This window comes from Thalassophryne amazonica, chromosome 1, assembly GCF_902500255.1.
Source record: "Thalassophryne amazonica chromosome 1, fThaAma1.1, whole genome shotgun sequence".
Classification (NCBI taxonomy): Eukaryota; Metazoa; Chordata; class Actinopteri; order Batrachoidiformes; family Batrachoididae; genus Thalassophryne; species Thalassophryne amazonica.
The window spans coordinates 152,775,087-152,790,047 of record NC_047103.1 but is presented as its reverse complement, the minus strand read 5'-3'; the positions used below and the strand labels follow the sequence as shown (position 1 = coordinate 152,790,047).

The 14,961-nt window shown below is 41.1% G+C and overlaps 1 protein-coding gene across 1 annotated transcript; it reads right to left on the bottom strand.

Moving 5' to 3' along the window:
• Nucleotides 1-9,376: 9,376 nt before the first annotated feature.
• Nucleotides 9,377-10,233, bottom strand: LOC117516998 (bile salt export pump-like). Its single transcript, XM_034177938.1, has 4 exons — nt 10,217-10,233; nt 10,095-10,124; nt 9,965-10,016; nt 9,377-9,881 (listed from the first exon to the last, which is right to left on the bottom strand). The coding sequence occupies exons 1-4, from the start codon at nt 10,231-10,233 to the stop codon at nt 9,612-9,614; spliced, it is 369 nt and encodes a 122-aa protein (XP_034033829.1). The 3' UTR covers nt 9,377-9,611.
• Between the last annotated feature and the right edge of the window lie 4,728 nt (nt 10,234-14,961).

Genomic DNA, 14,961 nt, shown 5'->3' with positions numbered 1-14,961 from the left:
CCACAGCGAGATCTGTCGATGGTTAAAGAGAAGTCCTACTTTATTTATTTTTTTATTTTTTAGCATAGCTAAAAGCAGGACAATTCAGTGAGATTTGTGACCTTCTCTATGACTTCCAATCTTATTTGTACAGGATTAAAAAATAAATTCCAGACTTTTTGAGTTGGTAAATAAGAATAATTAGATTACACAATCTATCAGCTTGGTTTAATATCTCAGAGCAGGTAAGGAAAGCAGGTATCTCAGTGGAACAGGATTTGGATGACCACAACAATGGACTCAGTAGTCTTAGGGCCAACACAGGACTTCTTATTTAACATTACAGAGCAGGTAAGGAAAGCAGGTATCTCAGTGAAAATTCAGTAAGGTATATCTTATATATTATATTCCAATTATATTCCTATTCTAAGGTGGAACTATGCTAGTAAATATGACGTCCACTGCTGTGGATCTGTCAGCTGTACCTGGCCTGAGAGACTTGTCAGGCAGAGGTGCTGAGTCTGCGCTTTGAGGAATGCATTTATTTTCTGGCGATTGGGAATCCACCTATTCTATGGCGTAGTTGAAATCCCCCCCACCAAAAAAACCTTGTTTTCAAACAACATTCATGTGATGAGTAGAAGTTAGAAAATTCTGTGATTGAAATTTTGCATTGAAAACATCAAAGGAATTTGCCTTGAAGGTGAGTAAGATGGGTTTTGAGATCATACAGAACATTTAATTCATGTAATTATCTATCTTTCTGCAAAATTTGGTGGTGATGGGAATTGGGACATCAATATGTAGACTTGGGTTTGACTCCTGGTCACACTATCACACTATTCGTCTGTGTCCTTGAAGAATACCCTTCATCTGCGATGGTCTAGTCCACCCAACTGTAAATATGAACGGGCCTTGACAGAGAAATTAAACTGCAATGGCATACCATCCCATACTTCATGACATTGAACCCAGGGATATGTACCAGTGCCAATGGGCCTCAGGGCTTACATAAGACTTACTTAAAGCTGTACTGCCTTTCAAATTTAACAAAAATGACAAAATTTAGTGTCTACTGAAATCCAAACATTATAATGTCAGTTTATTTTTGTAAACTGTTTCAAAATTACACCTCATTTTAATAAAGAGAACATATTTATCTGGGGGGAATTCCACAATGACTATTTTTATTTTCTTCTTAACATCTGCAGGGGGAACTGCATATGTGGTTTTGATATTACTGGAAGTTACCTTCGGCCTCACATGACGTACACAGGGCGTACACACCCGAAAGATGTCTTGTAAATCACTTCAGAGGTGTTATCTAGTTACAAAAGTAGCATTTGTTAGGTTTAGAAGTGTTCAGGTTCTTGCTAACTTTAACAAAATATATGAGAAACAGATTTATCCAGAAATAAGCTGTTTCAGTGCCTTTTCCGCCATCTTGGTTTATTTTTCGAGCGAGCAGCCAGCTGTCACCACCCTGCCTTTCTCTACTCTGAGTGGCTGTCACTGTGTGCTTCCCAGCATCCCTCACACAAGTCGGGGAAGCTTCCACGTGATCTATGACATTACTATGGTCACTATCTTAGACTGTATAGGTTGCTGCTGAACGTAGTTCAAGGCCGGCTGTTCGTTTTAATTTTTTCTTTTCAGGGGGAATTGTAAATTCTCCACACAGAAAGGCCACAGCTGGGAATCAAACCCATGACCTTCTCGCTGTGAGGCAACAGTGCTAACCACTAAGCCATCGTGTTGCCCACGATGGAAACAGTAATTACTTAAATTACCCATTACTGAAAAAGAACACAATTTGTAACAGTGTTTATTTTAACGGTGTTATTCCCATCAGTGGTCGTTAATAGTTATGTTCTATTTACATCAGCGACATATTGAAAGAGATGTGTGAAAATGCATTATTGGGCGCTGGAAAATAATTCTGCATTTGTATGTCCCATGCTATTCTGTTGTTATTTTGGACAAATCTTCTGGCTGTTTTCCTTTGGAACATATTTTGCCATTTAGTGATTATCTGTCAAAGTGAAGTTAGAACTGAACAAGAAAATGTTCTTCCTCTATTATTTAATTTGCATTCCAGCCACTGCCCAAGTTCCTAAAGGTGACCGAAAGATGAAGAATCTTGGATTCCAAGTTGGTTTCCTCTGCAGGGTGGCTGAGTTCACCCTTATGGACAAGGTGAGGACTTTTGACAGTGAAGACCTGAGTTGAAGCACTGCATGGAAAAGCAGCTGGCTGAGGTGGGTCAGACACCTGATTAAGATGCTTTCTGGAGACCTGCCTTTGAAATATTTCTTTGCACATCTGACTGTGAGCTGTAGGGGTAGACTGAGAACATACAGGGTCCTACTTGGGCCAGGAATGCCCTATGATCCCAGGAGGAACTGGATGACATAAGATTAGAGAAAGATGGACTGTCTACTTTGGTTCTTGTTACTGTGACCCAGGTTTGAATAATCAGAGGAGACTAAAGTATTGAAGAAACATCAAAGGCTTAAATTGTACGAGCTGCTTTAATTTGATGGGTGACAATCAGCACCATGATCTGCTGATCACCTGCATCAGCAGAGAAACTCACTCACTCATTTTAAATGGACTGCATTTCCATAGTGTTTTTCCATCTGCATCATTTTCAACCCCATGATGGTTCCCAACTCATGCACTGCTCAACTGAATGGGAAAGTGTGTCCACAAGTTTGACTGGTATAGCGTACATCATGGGATGCAAGTGATCATCTGAAAACTGGACTGAGCAGGACTTCTTCAAGGTCATTTGATGGTTTTGCTTTTGCTTCAAGAATAAAGAATTAGAAATCATGGAGGGGTCTGAAATTTTCATCTTACCTGCATGTCCACTGTGAGAGACATAATCCAAAAAAATAAATAAATAAATAAAAAATCCAGAAATCACAATGTATAATTTTTTTATAATTTATTTGCATGTTACTGCTGCAAATAAGTATTTCAACACCTGCCAATCAGCAAAAATTATCGCCCTCAAAGACCTGTTAGTCTGCCTCTAAAAAGTCCACCTCCACTCCACTTATTATTCCAAATTAGAAGCACCTATTTGAGGTCGTTAGCTGTATAAAGACACCTGTCCACCCCACACAATCAGTAAGACTCCAACTACTAACATGGCTAAGACCAAAGAGCAGTCCAAATCAAATCAAATCAAATCAATTTTATTTATATAGCACCAAATCACAACAAACAGCTGCCCCAAGGCGCCTTATATTGTAAGGCAAGGCCATACAATAATTACAGAAAAACCCCAACGGTCAAAACGACCCCCTGTGAGCAAGCACTTGGCAACAGTGGGAAGGAAAAACTCCCTTTTAACAGGAAGAAGCCTCCAGCAGAACCAGGCTCAGGGAGGGGCAGTCTTCTGCTGGGACTGAGGGAGAGAACCAGGAAAAAGACATGCTGTGGAGGGGAGCAGAGATCAGTCACTAATGATTAAATGCAGAGTGGTGCATACAGAGCAAAAAGAGAAAGAAACACTCAGTGCATCATGGGAACCCCCAGCAGTCGAAGTCTATAGCAGCATAACTAAGGGATGGTTCAGGGTCACCTGATCCAGCCCTAACTATAAGCTTTAGCAAAAAGGAAAGTTTTAAGCCTAATCTTAAAAGTAGAGAGGGTGTCTGTCTCCCTGATCTGAATTGGGAGCTGGTTCCACAGGAGAGGAGCCTGAAAGCTGAAGGCTCTGCCTCCCATTCTACTCTTACAAACCCTAGGAACTACAAGTAAGCCTGCAGTCTGAGAGCGAAGCGCTCTATTGGGGTGATATGGTACTATGAGGTCCCTAAGATAAGATGGGACCTGATTATTCAAAACCTTATAAGTAAGAAGAAGAATTTTAAATTCTATTCTAGAATTAACAGGAAGCCAATGAAGAGAGGCCAATATGGGTGAGATATGCTCTCTCCTTCTAGTCCCTGTCAGTACTCTAGCTGCAGCATTTTGAATTAACTGAAGGCTTTTCAGGGAACTTTTAGGACAACCTGATAATAATGAATTACAATAGTCCAGCCTAGAGGAAATAACAGCATGAATTAGTTTTTCAGCATCACTCTGAGACAAGACCTTTCTAATTTTAGAGATATTGTGCAAATGCAAAAAAGCAGTCCTACATATTTGTTTAATATGCGCATTGAATGATATATCCTGATCAAAAATGACTCCAGTATTTCTCACAGTATTACTAGAGGTCAGGGTAATGCCATCCAGAGTAAGGATCTGGTTAGACACCATGTTTCTAAGATTTGTGGGGCCAAGTACAATAACTTCAGTTTTATCTGAGTTTAAAAGCAGGAAATTAGAGGTCATCCATGTCTTTATGTCTGTAAGACAATCCTGCAGTTTAGCTAATTGGTGTGTGTCCTCTGGCTTCATGGATAGATAAAGCTGGGTATCATCTGCGTAACAATGAAAATTTAAGCAATGCCGTCTAATAATACTGCCTAAGGGAAACATGTATAAAGTGAATAAAATTGGTCCTAGCACAGAACCTTGTGGAACTCCATAATTAACCTTAGTCTGTGAAGAAGATTTCCTATTTACATGAACAAATTGTAATCTATTAGATAAATATGATTCAAACCACCACAGCGCAGTGCCTTTAATACCTATGGCATGCTCTAATCTCTGTAATAAAATTTTATGGTCAACAGTATCAAAAGCAGCACTGAGGTCTAACAGAACAAGCACAGAGATGAGTCCACTGTCTGAGGCCATAAGAAGATCATTTGTAACCTTCACTAATGCTGTTTCTGTACTATGATGAATTCTAAAACCTGACTGAAACTCTTCAAATAGGCCATTCCTCTGCAGATGATCATTTAGCTGTTTTACAACTACCCTTTCAAGAATTGTTGAGAGAAAAGGAAGGTTGGAGATTGGAGTATAATTAGCTAAGATAGCTGGGTCAAGTGATGGCTTTTTAAGTAATGGTTTAATGACTGCCACCTTAAAAGCCTGTGGTACATAGCCAACTACTAAAGATAGATTGATCATATTTAAGATCGAAGCATTAATTAATGGTAGGGCTTCCTTGAGCAGCCTGGTAGGAATGGGGTCTAATAGACATGTTGATGGTTTGGAGGAAGTAACTAATGAAAATAACTCCGACAGAAAATCGGAGAGAAAGAGTCTAACCAAATACCAGCATCACTAAAAGCAGCCAAAGATAACGATACGTCTTTGGGATGGTTATGAGTAATTTTTTCTCTAATAGTTAAAATTTTATTAGCAAAGAAAGTCATGAAGTCATTACTAGTTAAAGTTAAAGGAATACTCGGCTCAATAGAGCTCTGACTCTTTGTCAGCCTGGCTACAGTGCTGAAAAGAAACCTGGGGTTGTTCATATTTTCTTCAATTAGTGATGAGTAGTAAGATGTCCTAGCTTTACGGAGGGCTTTTTTATAGAGCAACAGACTCTTTTTCCAGGCTAAGTGAAGATCTTCTAAATTAGTGAGATGCCATTTCCTCTCCAACTTACGGGTTATCTGCTTTAAGCTGCGAGTTTGTGAGTTATACCACGGAGTCAGGCACTTCTGATTTAAAGCTCTCTTTTTCAGAGGAGCTACAGCATCCAAAGTTGTCTTTAATGAGGATGTAAAACTATTGACGAGATACTCTATCTCACTTACAGAGTTTAGGTAGCTACTCTGCACTGTGTTGGTATAAGGCATTAGAGAACATAAAGAAGGAGTCATATCCTTAAACCTAGTTACAGCGCTTTCTGAAAGACTTTTAGTGTAATGAAACTTATTCCCCACTGCTGGGTAGTCCATCAGAGTAAATGTAAATGTTATTAAGAAATGATCAGACAGAAGGGAGTTTTCAGGAATACTATTAAGTCTTCAATTTCCATACCATAAGTCAGAACAAGATCTAAGATATGATTAAAGTGGTGGGTGGACTCATTTACATTTTGAGCAAAGCCAATTGAGTCTAATAATAGATTAAATGCAGTGTTGAGGCTGTCATTCTCAGCATCTGTGTGGATGTTAAAATCGCCCACTATAATTATCTTATCTGAGCTAAGCACTAAGTCAGACAAAAGGTCTGAAAATTCACAGAGAAACTCACAGTAATGACCAGGTGGATGATAGATAACAACAAATAAAACTGTTTTTTGGGACTTCCAATTTGGATGGACAAGACTAAGAGTCAAGCTTTCAAATGAATTAAAGCTCTGTCTGGATTTTTGATTAATTAATAAGCTGGAATCGAAGATTGCTGCTAATCCTCTGCCTCGGCCCGTGCTATGAGCATTGTGGCAGTTAGTGTGACTCGGGGTGTTGACTAACATATTCATCCTGCTGTAACCAGGTTTCTGTAAGGCAGAATAAATCAATATGTTGATCAATTATTATATCATTTACTAACAGGGACTTAGAAGAGAGAGACCTAATGTTTAATAGAACACATTTAACTGTTTTAGTCTGTGGTGCAGTTGAAGGTGCTATATTATTTTTTTCTTTTTGAATTTTTATGCTTAAATAGATTTTTACTGGTTATTGGTGGTCTGGGAGCAGGCACCATCTCTACCGGGATGGGGTAATGAGGGGATGGCAGGGGGAGAGAAGCTGCAGAGAGGTGTGTAAGACTACAACTCTGCTTCCTGGTCCCAACCCTGGATAGTCACGGTTTGGAGGATTTAAGAAAATTGGCCAGATTTCTAGAAATGAGAGCTGCTCCATCCAAAGTGGGATGGATGCCGTCTCTCCTAACAAGACCAGGTTTTCCCCAGAAGCTTTGCCAATTATCTATGAAGCCCACCTCATTTTTTGGACACCACTCAGACAGCCAGCAATTCAAGGAGAACATGCGGCTAAACATGTCACTCCCGGTCCGATTGGGGAGGGGCCCAGAGAAACCTACAGAGTCCGACATTGTTTTTGCAAAGTTACACACCGATTCAATGTTAATTTTAGTGACCTCCGATTGGCGTAACCGGGTGTCATTACTGCCGACGTGAATTACAATCTTACCAAATTTACGCTTAGCCTTAGCCAGCAGTTTCAAATTTCCTTCAATGTTGTCTGCTCTGGCCCCCGGAAGACAATTGACTATGGTTGCTGGTGTCGCTAACTTCACATTTCTCTAAACAGAGTCTCCAATAACCAGAGTTTGATCCTCGGTGGGTGTGTCGCCGAGTGGGGGAAAATGGTTAGAAATGTGAACGGGTTAGCGGTGTCCATGGGGCTTCTGTTTAGGGCTACGCTTCCTCCTCACAGTCACCCAGTCGGCCTGCTTTCCCGGCTGCTCGGGATCTGCTGGAAGGGAACTAACGGCGGCTAAGCTACCTTGGTCCGCACCGACTACAGGGGCCTGGCTAGCTGTAGAATTTTCCACGGTGCGGAGCCGAGTCTCCAATTCGCCCAGCCTTGCCTCCAAAGCTACGAATAAGCTACACTTATTACAAGTACCATTACTGCTAAAGGAGGCCGAGGAATAACTAAACATTTCACACCCAGAGCAGAAAAGTGCGGGAGAGACAGGAGAAGCCGCCATGCTAAATCGGCTAAGAGCTAGTAGCTGCGCTAAGCTAGCGGATTCCTAAAAACACACAAAGTGAATAATGTGTAAATAATTTAGAGGTGATTCAGCAGAGGGAGTGCTTTAGTTAAGGCATGTGAAGATTACACTGGGAAACAAATCGTTATCTAGCTCAATCTAACTGCGCAGATTAAACAGCTAACAGATACAGCAAAACACCGCTGTGCTCCGGAACAGGAAGTGATACAATACCGCAGTGAGAGCCAACCACCAGTGAAGACACCAAAGACACCAGAGACAAAATTGTAGACCTCCACAAGGCTGGAAAGGGCTACGGGGCAATTGCCAAGCAGCTTGGTGAAAAAAGTTCAACTGTTGGAGCAATTATTAGAAAATGGAAAAAAAAGAACAAGAAAATGGAAGAAGCTAAACATGACTGTCAATCTCCCTCAGACTGGGGCTTCATGCAAGATCCCACCTCGTGGCATATCAATGATCTTAAGAAAGGTGTGGAATCATCCCAGAACTGCACGGGAGGAGCTGGTCAATGACCTGAAGAGAGCTGGCACCACTGTTTCCAAGGTTATTGTGGGTAATACACTAAGACGTCATGGCACGGAAGGTTCCCCTGCTTAAATCAGCACACGTCCAGGCCCGTCTTAAGTTTGCCTGTGACCATTTGGATGATCCAGAGGAGTCATGGCAGAAAGTTATGTGGTCAGATGACACCAAAATAGAACTTTTTGGTCTTAATTCTTATGCTGTATGTATTTATTTATTTATCTTGCACATTTTAGTTATTTTTATTGTTAATTTTCTTATTTTTAATTTATTTCTTGACTATTAAGGGTTTTATCTATCGTGATTCTACTGTATGTGCAGCACTTTGGAACATTTTTGTTGTTACATGTGCTATATAAATAAAGTGGATTGGATTGGATTAATTCCACTCGCCATGTTTGGAGGAAGAAGAATGCTGAGTACCATCCCAAAAACACCGTCCCTACTGTGAAGCATGGGGGTAGAAGCATCATGCTTTGGGGGTGTTTTTCTGCACATGGGACAGGACGACTGCACTGTATTAAGGAGAGGATGACCGGGGCCATGCATTGCGAGATTTTGGGGAACAACCTCCTTCCCTCAGTTACAGCATTGAAGACGGGTCGTGGATGGGTCTTCCAACATGACAATGACCCAAAGCACACAGCCAGGATAACCAAGGAGTGGCGCAGTGAGAAGCATATCAGGGTTCTGGAGTGGCCTTTATTCTTGAAATTTTCCTGCACAGATACTGTATATTTTTGGCCCTGTTTTGTTTGATGTCATCAACAGGTATTAGACACTGCATTTAACAAGAAGTTGTAAAGATTTTCTCTCCACCTCTCAAAGGGTGACTATAGTGAGCTCTGATAGGGGGCCAGTAATTTAAGAAGAGAAAAAAACAACAGTTGGGGGGAAAGCCTTAATGTCTACCCATGCCAACTAATCATGACCATTTAGTTATTGCATGATGTTTTACAGTACAAACACCATGTAGTTGGCACAATACCATTTTCTCAAATACAATACCGTCACTAGAACCTTCAGTATCCGCAGATACGATACCACTCCAATACTTGTTTCCCTGTTCGTGTCTTAATGAATCAATCTGTTCAATCATTCATTTTGTCTGGATATAATTTGCTATATCTAAAAAAAAAAACACCTTAAACTGTGAAAGAACTACTTTGCTTCCATCAAGGAAACTATACACAGAAGACTCAGATCAGATTTTTTAGAAATTGCCTGATATGTGATCCAGCAATTTGCCCAATATTGGATTTAAACCAGTCTGAAATATGGAATCAGCCCACCTCAAGTACATACACAGTGAATCTTTATCAACTAACCTGAAAATAGCCCAACAAAAACACAGCTGCTCCAATGCCAACGTAGTAGAAGGCAAAATTCGTCATTTCATATTCGATGTCAAGAATCCTAGAAGTTGCACGTGTGAGGGCGACAAAACCATACAGACACTGAGTCAAACGAATCAAACTTCTAAGAAATCACGTGTTGTAATCGATGATCCAAAAATTTTAACTCGTGCATTTCTCACGGCAGACTTACCCACACGGCATGGGCAGCGTTGAATTGGACTGATTCGTCTGGGTCACCGGGTCAAGTCCTAAAGTACGATTCTTCCACTGGATTGTGTTGTTCACACACTCTTTTCTCTCGTCGCTCAGCTCGATCAGCTCAATGTCATATTCGATGAAGGTGTCGGTGAGAAGGCCAAAAACGAGCAGCATCAGGGGCTGAGCTGAGCCGTGCAGCACCGCGCACACACTGCCCACGGTCATCATCAACAGCTCTTTGCATGTTGCAAAACGGAACTGAACAAGGACAGTTCATACAAACATAAACAGACAAATCTCTTGACGCTGTGAGGAAGGAACATTTCACTTCTGAACTGTACCAGCTGGAAGAAGCCCACTCTTATTGCTGGCTGCTCTGCCTTATTCTTGGATCTATGAGGAAGAAAAGTCCAGTTAGTTTTTGTAAGAATGCAGGAAGAGCCAAGACCTCATTTGGAATCATAAACTCACTTTGTCTCCTCCTTTGATGTAGTCATTGTCCTGCATGGATGAAAGCAGAACACAGTGTTAATTGATAATCAAGCAAAATTGGATTTGTATAAATGTGATGGTTCATGCATTTTTGACTGTACCGTATCTTTGTGGTCATAGTGGGGTCCAAATACCAAATTGTTCATACTTGAGTCCAAGGCTCTACAGGTTCAGCCAAGGGGAAGTCCAGATTGAAAAGATGTTACTACTGTCTTGGCAAGTGGGGAATTGTCCTTTCACTGACCTGGTAGAGCCTTGGTCTCAGGTATCATTAATCTGGTGTTCACACCGTGGCCACAAAAATATGCCAAGTCAAAATGCTGCAGCAGACTTTTGACACAAAGCAGAAAGTACAACCACATTACACCCATTTTAGCATCCCTTCACTGGCTTCCTGTCCCAGTGAGATCAGATTTTAAGGTTCTGCTACTAACCTATAAAATTATTCATGGACTGGCACCTCCCTACCTAGCTGACCTAATTAAACCTTACGTACCGGCCCGGGATTTACGTTCTCATGGTGCAGGACTACTTTGTGTCCCTAAGGTGAATAAGAAGTCTGCGGGTCATAGAGCTTTCTCTTATCGTGCCCCTGTTCTGTGGAATGATCTCCCTGCATCAATAAAACAGTCAGATTCTGTGCAGATTTTCAAGTCCAGACTTAAGACGCACTTATTTTCCCTTTCATATGGCTAGCATACTGGTACAGTTTTGTTTTACACTTTTTATTCTTTTAATTCATTTATTAGTAATTGGAGCGGGCCACGGCCTCAACTTTACCTAAATTCTGGGTCTTTTAGTGAAGTTTAGGGTTAGTGGCCGGCGATCACCTTAGTATTTCTTCTGTTTTTCTTGTTTAATGCTGGCAAATTATACAGTATTTTTTGTCTTTCTGATGCCTGATTCTGTTTTTTCTCTCTGTTTAAGGTGCAGCTCCATCCAGAGATGGGAGTTGTATTTGTGTAGCGACCCTCCTGTCCTGTGCGCCAACAGCATTTCTTGTATATTCGTCCGTGAATTGTTCTGTGAATTGTTCTGTAATTTAGGTTTGTAGCATGGCCCAAGCAGAGGGTCACCCCTTTGAGTCTGGTCTGCTTGAGGTTTCTTCCTCAGAGGGAGTTTTTCCTTACCACTGTTGCTCTGGGGGTTGCTAAGGTTAGACTTTACCTGTGTGAAGCGCTTTGAGGCAACTCTGTTGTGATTTGGTGCTATATAAATGAAAATAAATTGAAAAAGATATGGCATTTTGTCACACAGTTATGTACCGTTATGCAATTATGGATAGCACAGTGGTAAGTAAGTACTGTTGCCTCAAAGGAAACTCTTGGGTTGAAATCCAACCTGCCGATCCAGGTGATCAGCAGATCATGGTGCTGATTGTTGCTGACCCCGCAAGGGTCCAGTACAATGCATCGTAAGCCAACCCAATATTATTTTCATAAATACGCATCCCGAAAGGTCATTGTCTACGTGGTGTGTCCATAAAGTAATGGTCCTTTTTTTTTTTTTTTTAAACTATATGGATTTCATTCATATGTTTTTACGTCAGACAAGCTTGAACCCTCGTGCGCATGCGTAAGTTTTTCCACGCCTGTCGGTGACGTCATTCGCCTGTGAGCACGCCTTGTGGAAAGAGTGGTCCCGCCCCCTCGTCGGATTTTCATTGTCTGGAAATGGTAGAATGAAAAGGACTTTTTTTCCATCAGAATGTTTTCAGAAGCTGTTAGAGACTGGCACCTGGAAACCATTCGAAAAAGTTATCTGGCTTTTGGTGAAAATTTTACGAGCTTCACAGAGAATAAGGACTTTAACTACAGCTTTAAGGACCCCTTTAAGGACGGTCGGTGCGCCGCGCTCCGAGCTGCGATGTCGCGGCACAAACCACTGGATCATTTCTAAGCTGATGGCTCTGTGGATACGAGACCGTCGTGTGCTCTTTCTCTGGTTATCACAAGAGCTGGACATCAGCCATTTTCCGGCAGATTTCACTTTTAACAAGAGATTTTGTCATGGAAAGCCGCACGGAGGCTTCGTGTGTCACGACCGATTCGCTGGTGAAGCGAGACAAAGGAACGCCTCCGTTTCGGTGTGTTAGAGGACAAGTTTGGACATGTCTATCTCGGCTTTCAGTGCTTAGCAGTCGAGTGAGTATAAGAGAACTGTGGCGTGCCAAAATGTCAGCTCCCCCCACAACACGTGTGCATGTGTTTCATGCCCCCACAGGCGAGGCGCCTCTCATCTGATCACAGAGTGACACCTTGGTCTGTGCGCTGAATTGACATCTGTGGTCCTGGATCTCACAGCTGCAGAACACATACCGTGTTTTGACAGACACACGCATGTGTGTGCTTGCTGTCCTCATGTGGAAATACATACAAACAAGCTTTTGCGACAGGCTGAAGAATGCACACATTGACAGGCTGTCCCAGCTGAAACGGACTGTCAGTACATGTGGACATGCAGCAGGCGATCTGAATGTCGTGTCCTGTGAGCGGCGCGCCGTTGGACTTTATAACAAGCCAACAGTGCGACAAATATGCCTTTTTCAGTCATGTATCAGTGGAAATACAGCGTTTGGTCAGTTATCACTGCGCTTTTTTCTCTTTTTTAAAAAAATACGTTAATCTCTTTGTTGATTTTAGCCATTTCATGCTCCTGTTGTAAGACAGTGATTGTAGCACAGTGGTAAAGTTTCTGTCTGGTAATCAGAGCTTTTGCAAATTGCAGGTTCGAATCCTGTGGGTGGCACGTATTTTTCTTTTTTTTTTTCCACAGCAGCTGTGCAATGTGGTTACACATGCTCCAGCTGCTGGCACTGTGTTCCCACTGCAACAGTTTCATGCACACTCGTGCACAACACCATCGCGTGCATGAAACTGTCGCAGCGGGATCATTCACACCTGCTCATCGACTCGATGTTTTCATGGTTCACTCATACAAGCTGTTCCATCATGATTCACCCTGATTTGTACTTATTTGTACTATGTGTGTAGGGGCCCTAACACCTAAACTTTAGTACAACTCTAGCACTTCTGACCACTGTTACAGTCTCCACAGAAATGCATGGAATCCAATACAATTTTATTTATTTATTTATAGAGCACCAGATCACAAACCCCCTGAGCAAACACACTGGTAACAGTGCTGAGGAAAACCTCCCTCAGGCATTTTTAATTGTAGGAAGAAACCTCATGCAGGCAAAATTCAGGGAGGTGTCCATCTGCTCTGAGCATACTAAAAATAACAAACAAAGCCAAGCTCAAATAAAAACTGTCAAACAAGCAAAGACAGAGAGGATGCAGCTAAGCATCCAGTTACTCCAGTTGCAAAATGTACACCAAATGTGTATTAAGTGAATATTAAATTCAAATGTGCACAAAATGTCCGGATCAAACTTTGTCAGGTTATAGTGAGTTGCCAGTCTGCACCTCATTTTCAAATATGAGACTGATTGGGCATGTTTGATTAAGATATAATGTAAAATATACATTAATCTGGATCAGATCTGGATCAAACTTTGTCAGTCGATAAAGGATACAATCTTACATAATGCTGTCAAATATGATAAAAATTTGATCATTTTTGACAGCGTTATGAATTTTGAACATTCATTCGGGGATTTTTGTAATTTTCCATGATTTTCCTGACTTTGACCTTTGATCTATGACCTTCAAAACTGAATTAGTTCTTGCCTATCAGGATATAAATCTTCCGTAAAAATTTCATAATGATATATGAAAAATTGTGGGCTCCAGTCTGTTCACAAACAGACGAACAAACAAACAAAAAAACAAACAAACAAAAACAGACAAGCAGAGGCAAAAACATAACCTCCACCAACTTCATGGTAAAAATGAGAGTGATTGGGGCACTTTTGATTGAGATATATACAGGGGAGGTGATGGTCTAGTGGTTGGGCTTGAGACCAGAAGATCCTCGGTTCAAATCCCCACCTGACTGGAAAATCACTAAGGGCCCTTGGGCAAGGCCTTTAATCCCCTATTGCTCCCGGTGTGTATGGCAACACCCTGACATCGGGGTGAATGTGAGGCATAATTGTAAAGCGCTTTGAGCATCTGATGCAGATGGAAAAGCGCTATATAAATGCAGTCATATTTGCATATATTGCAAAATGTACATGAAATGGGCTTTTCAATATTAAATTCAAATGCCCACAAAATCCACAATCCGGATCAGAGCAGGATCAAAGTTTGTCAGGTGATAGTGAGTACCAGTCTGCACCTCACATTCAAATATGAGAGTGATTGGGGCACTTTGATTAAGATATAATGTAAAATATATATTAAATGGGGTTTTCAATGTTAAATTTAAATGGACATAAAATCTGTAATCTGGATCAGATCTGGATCAAACTTTGTCAGTCGATAAAGGATACAATCCTACATAACGCTGTCAAATATGATAGAAATTTGACTATTTTTGACAGCGTTATCAATTTTGAACTTTCATTCAGAGCTTTTTCCAATTTTCCAATATTTTTCCTGACTTTGACCTTTGACCTATGACTTTCAAAATTGAATTAGTTCTTACCTATCAGGATATGAATCTTCAGTAAAAATTTCATAATGATATATGAAAAATTGTGGGCTCCAGTCTGTTCACAAACAGACAAACAAACAGAAAAACAAACGTGCAAAACCTCCTCCAACTTTGCTAGTGGAGGTAAAAATGAGAGTCATTGGGGCACTTCTGATTGAGATATAATGCAAAATGTACACAAAGTGGGGGTTTTCAATATTAAATTCAAATGTCCACAAAATCCACAGTCCGGATCAGAGCAGAATCAAAGTTTGTCAGGTGATAGTGAGTACCAGATTTTCACCTT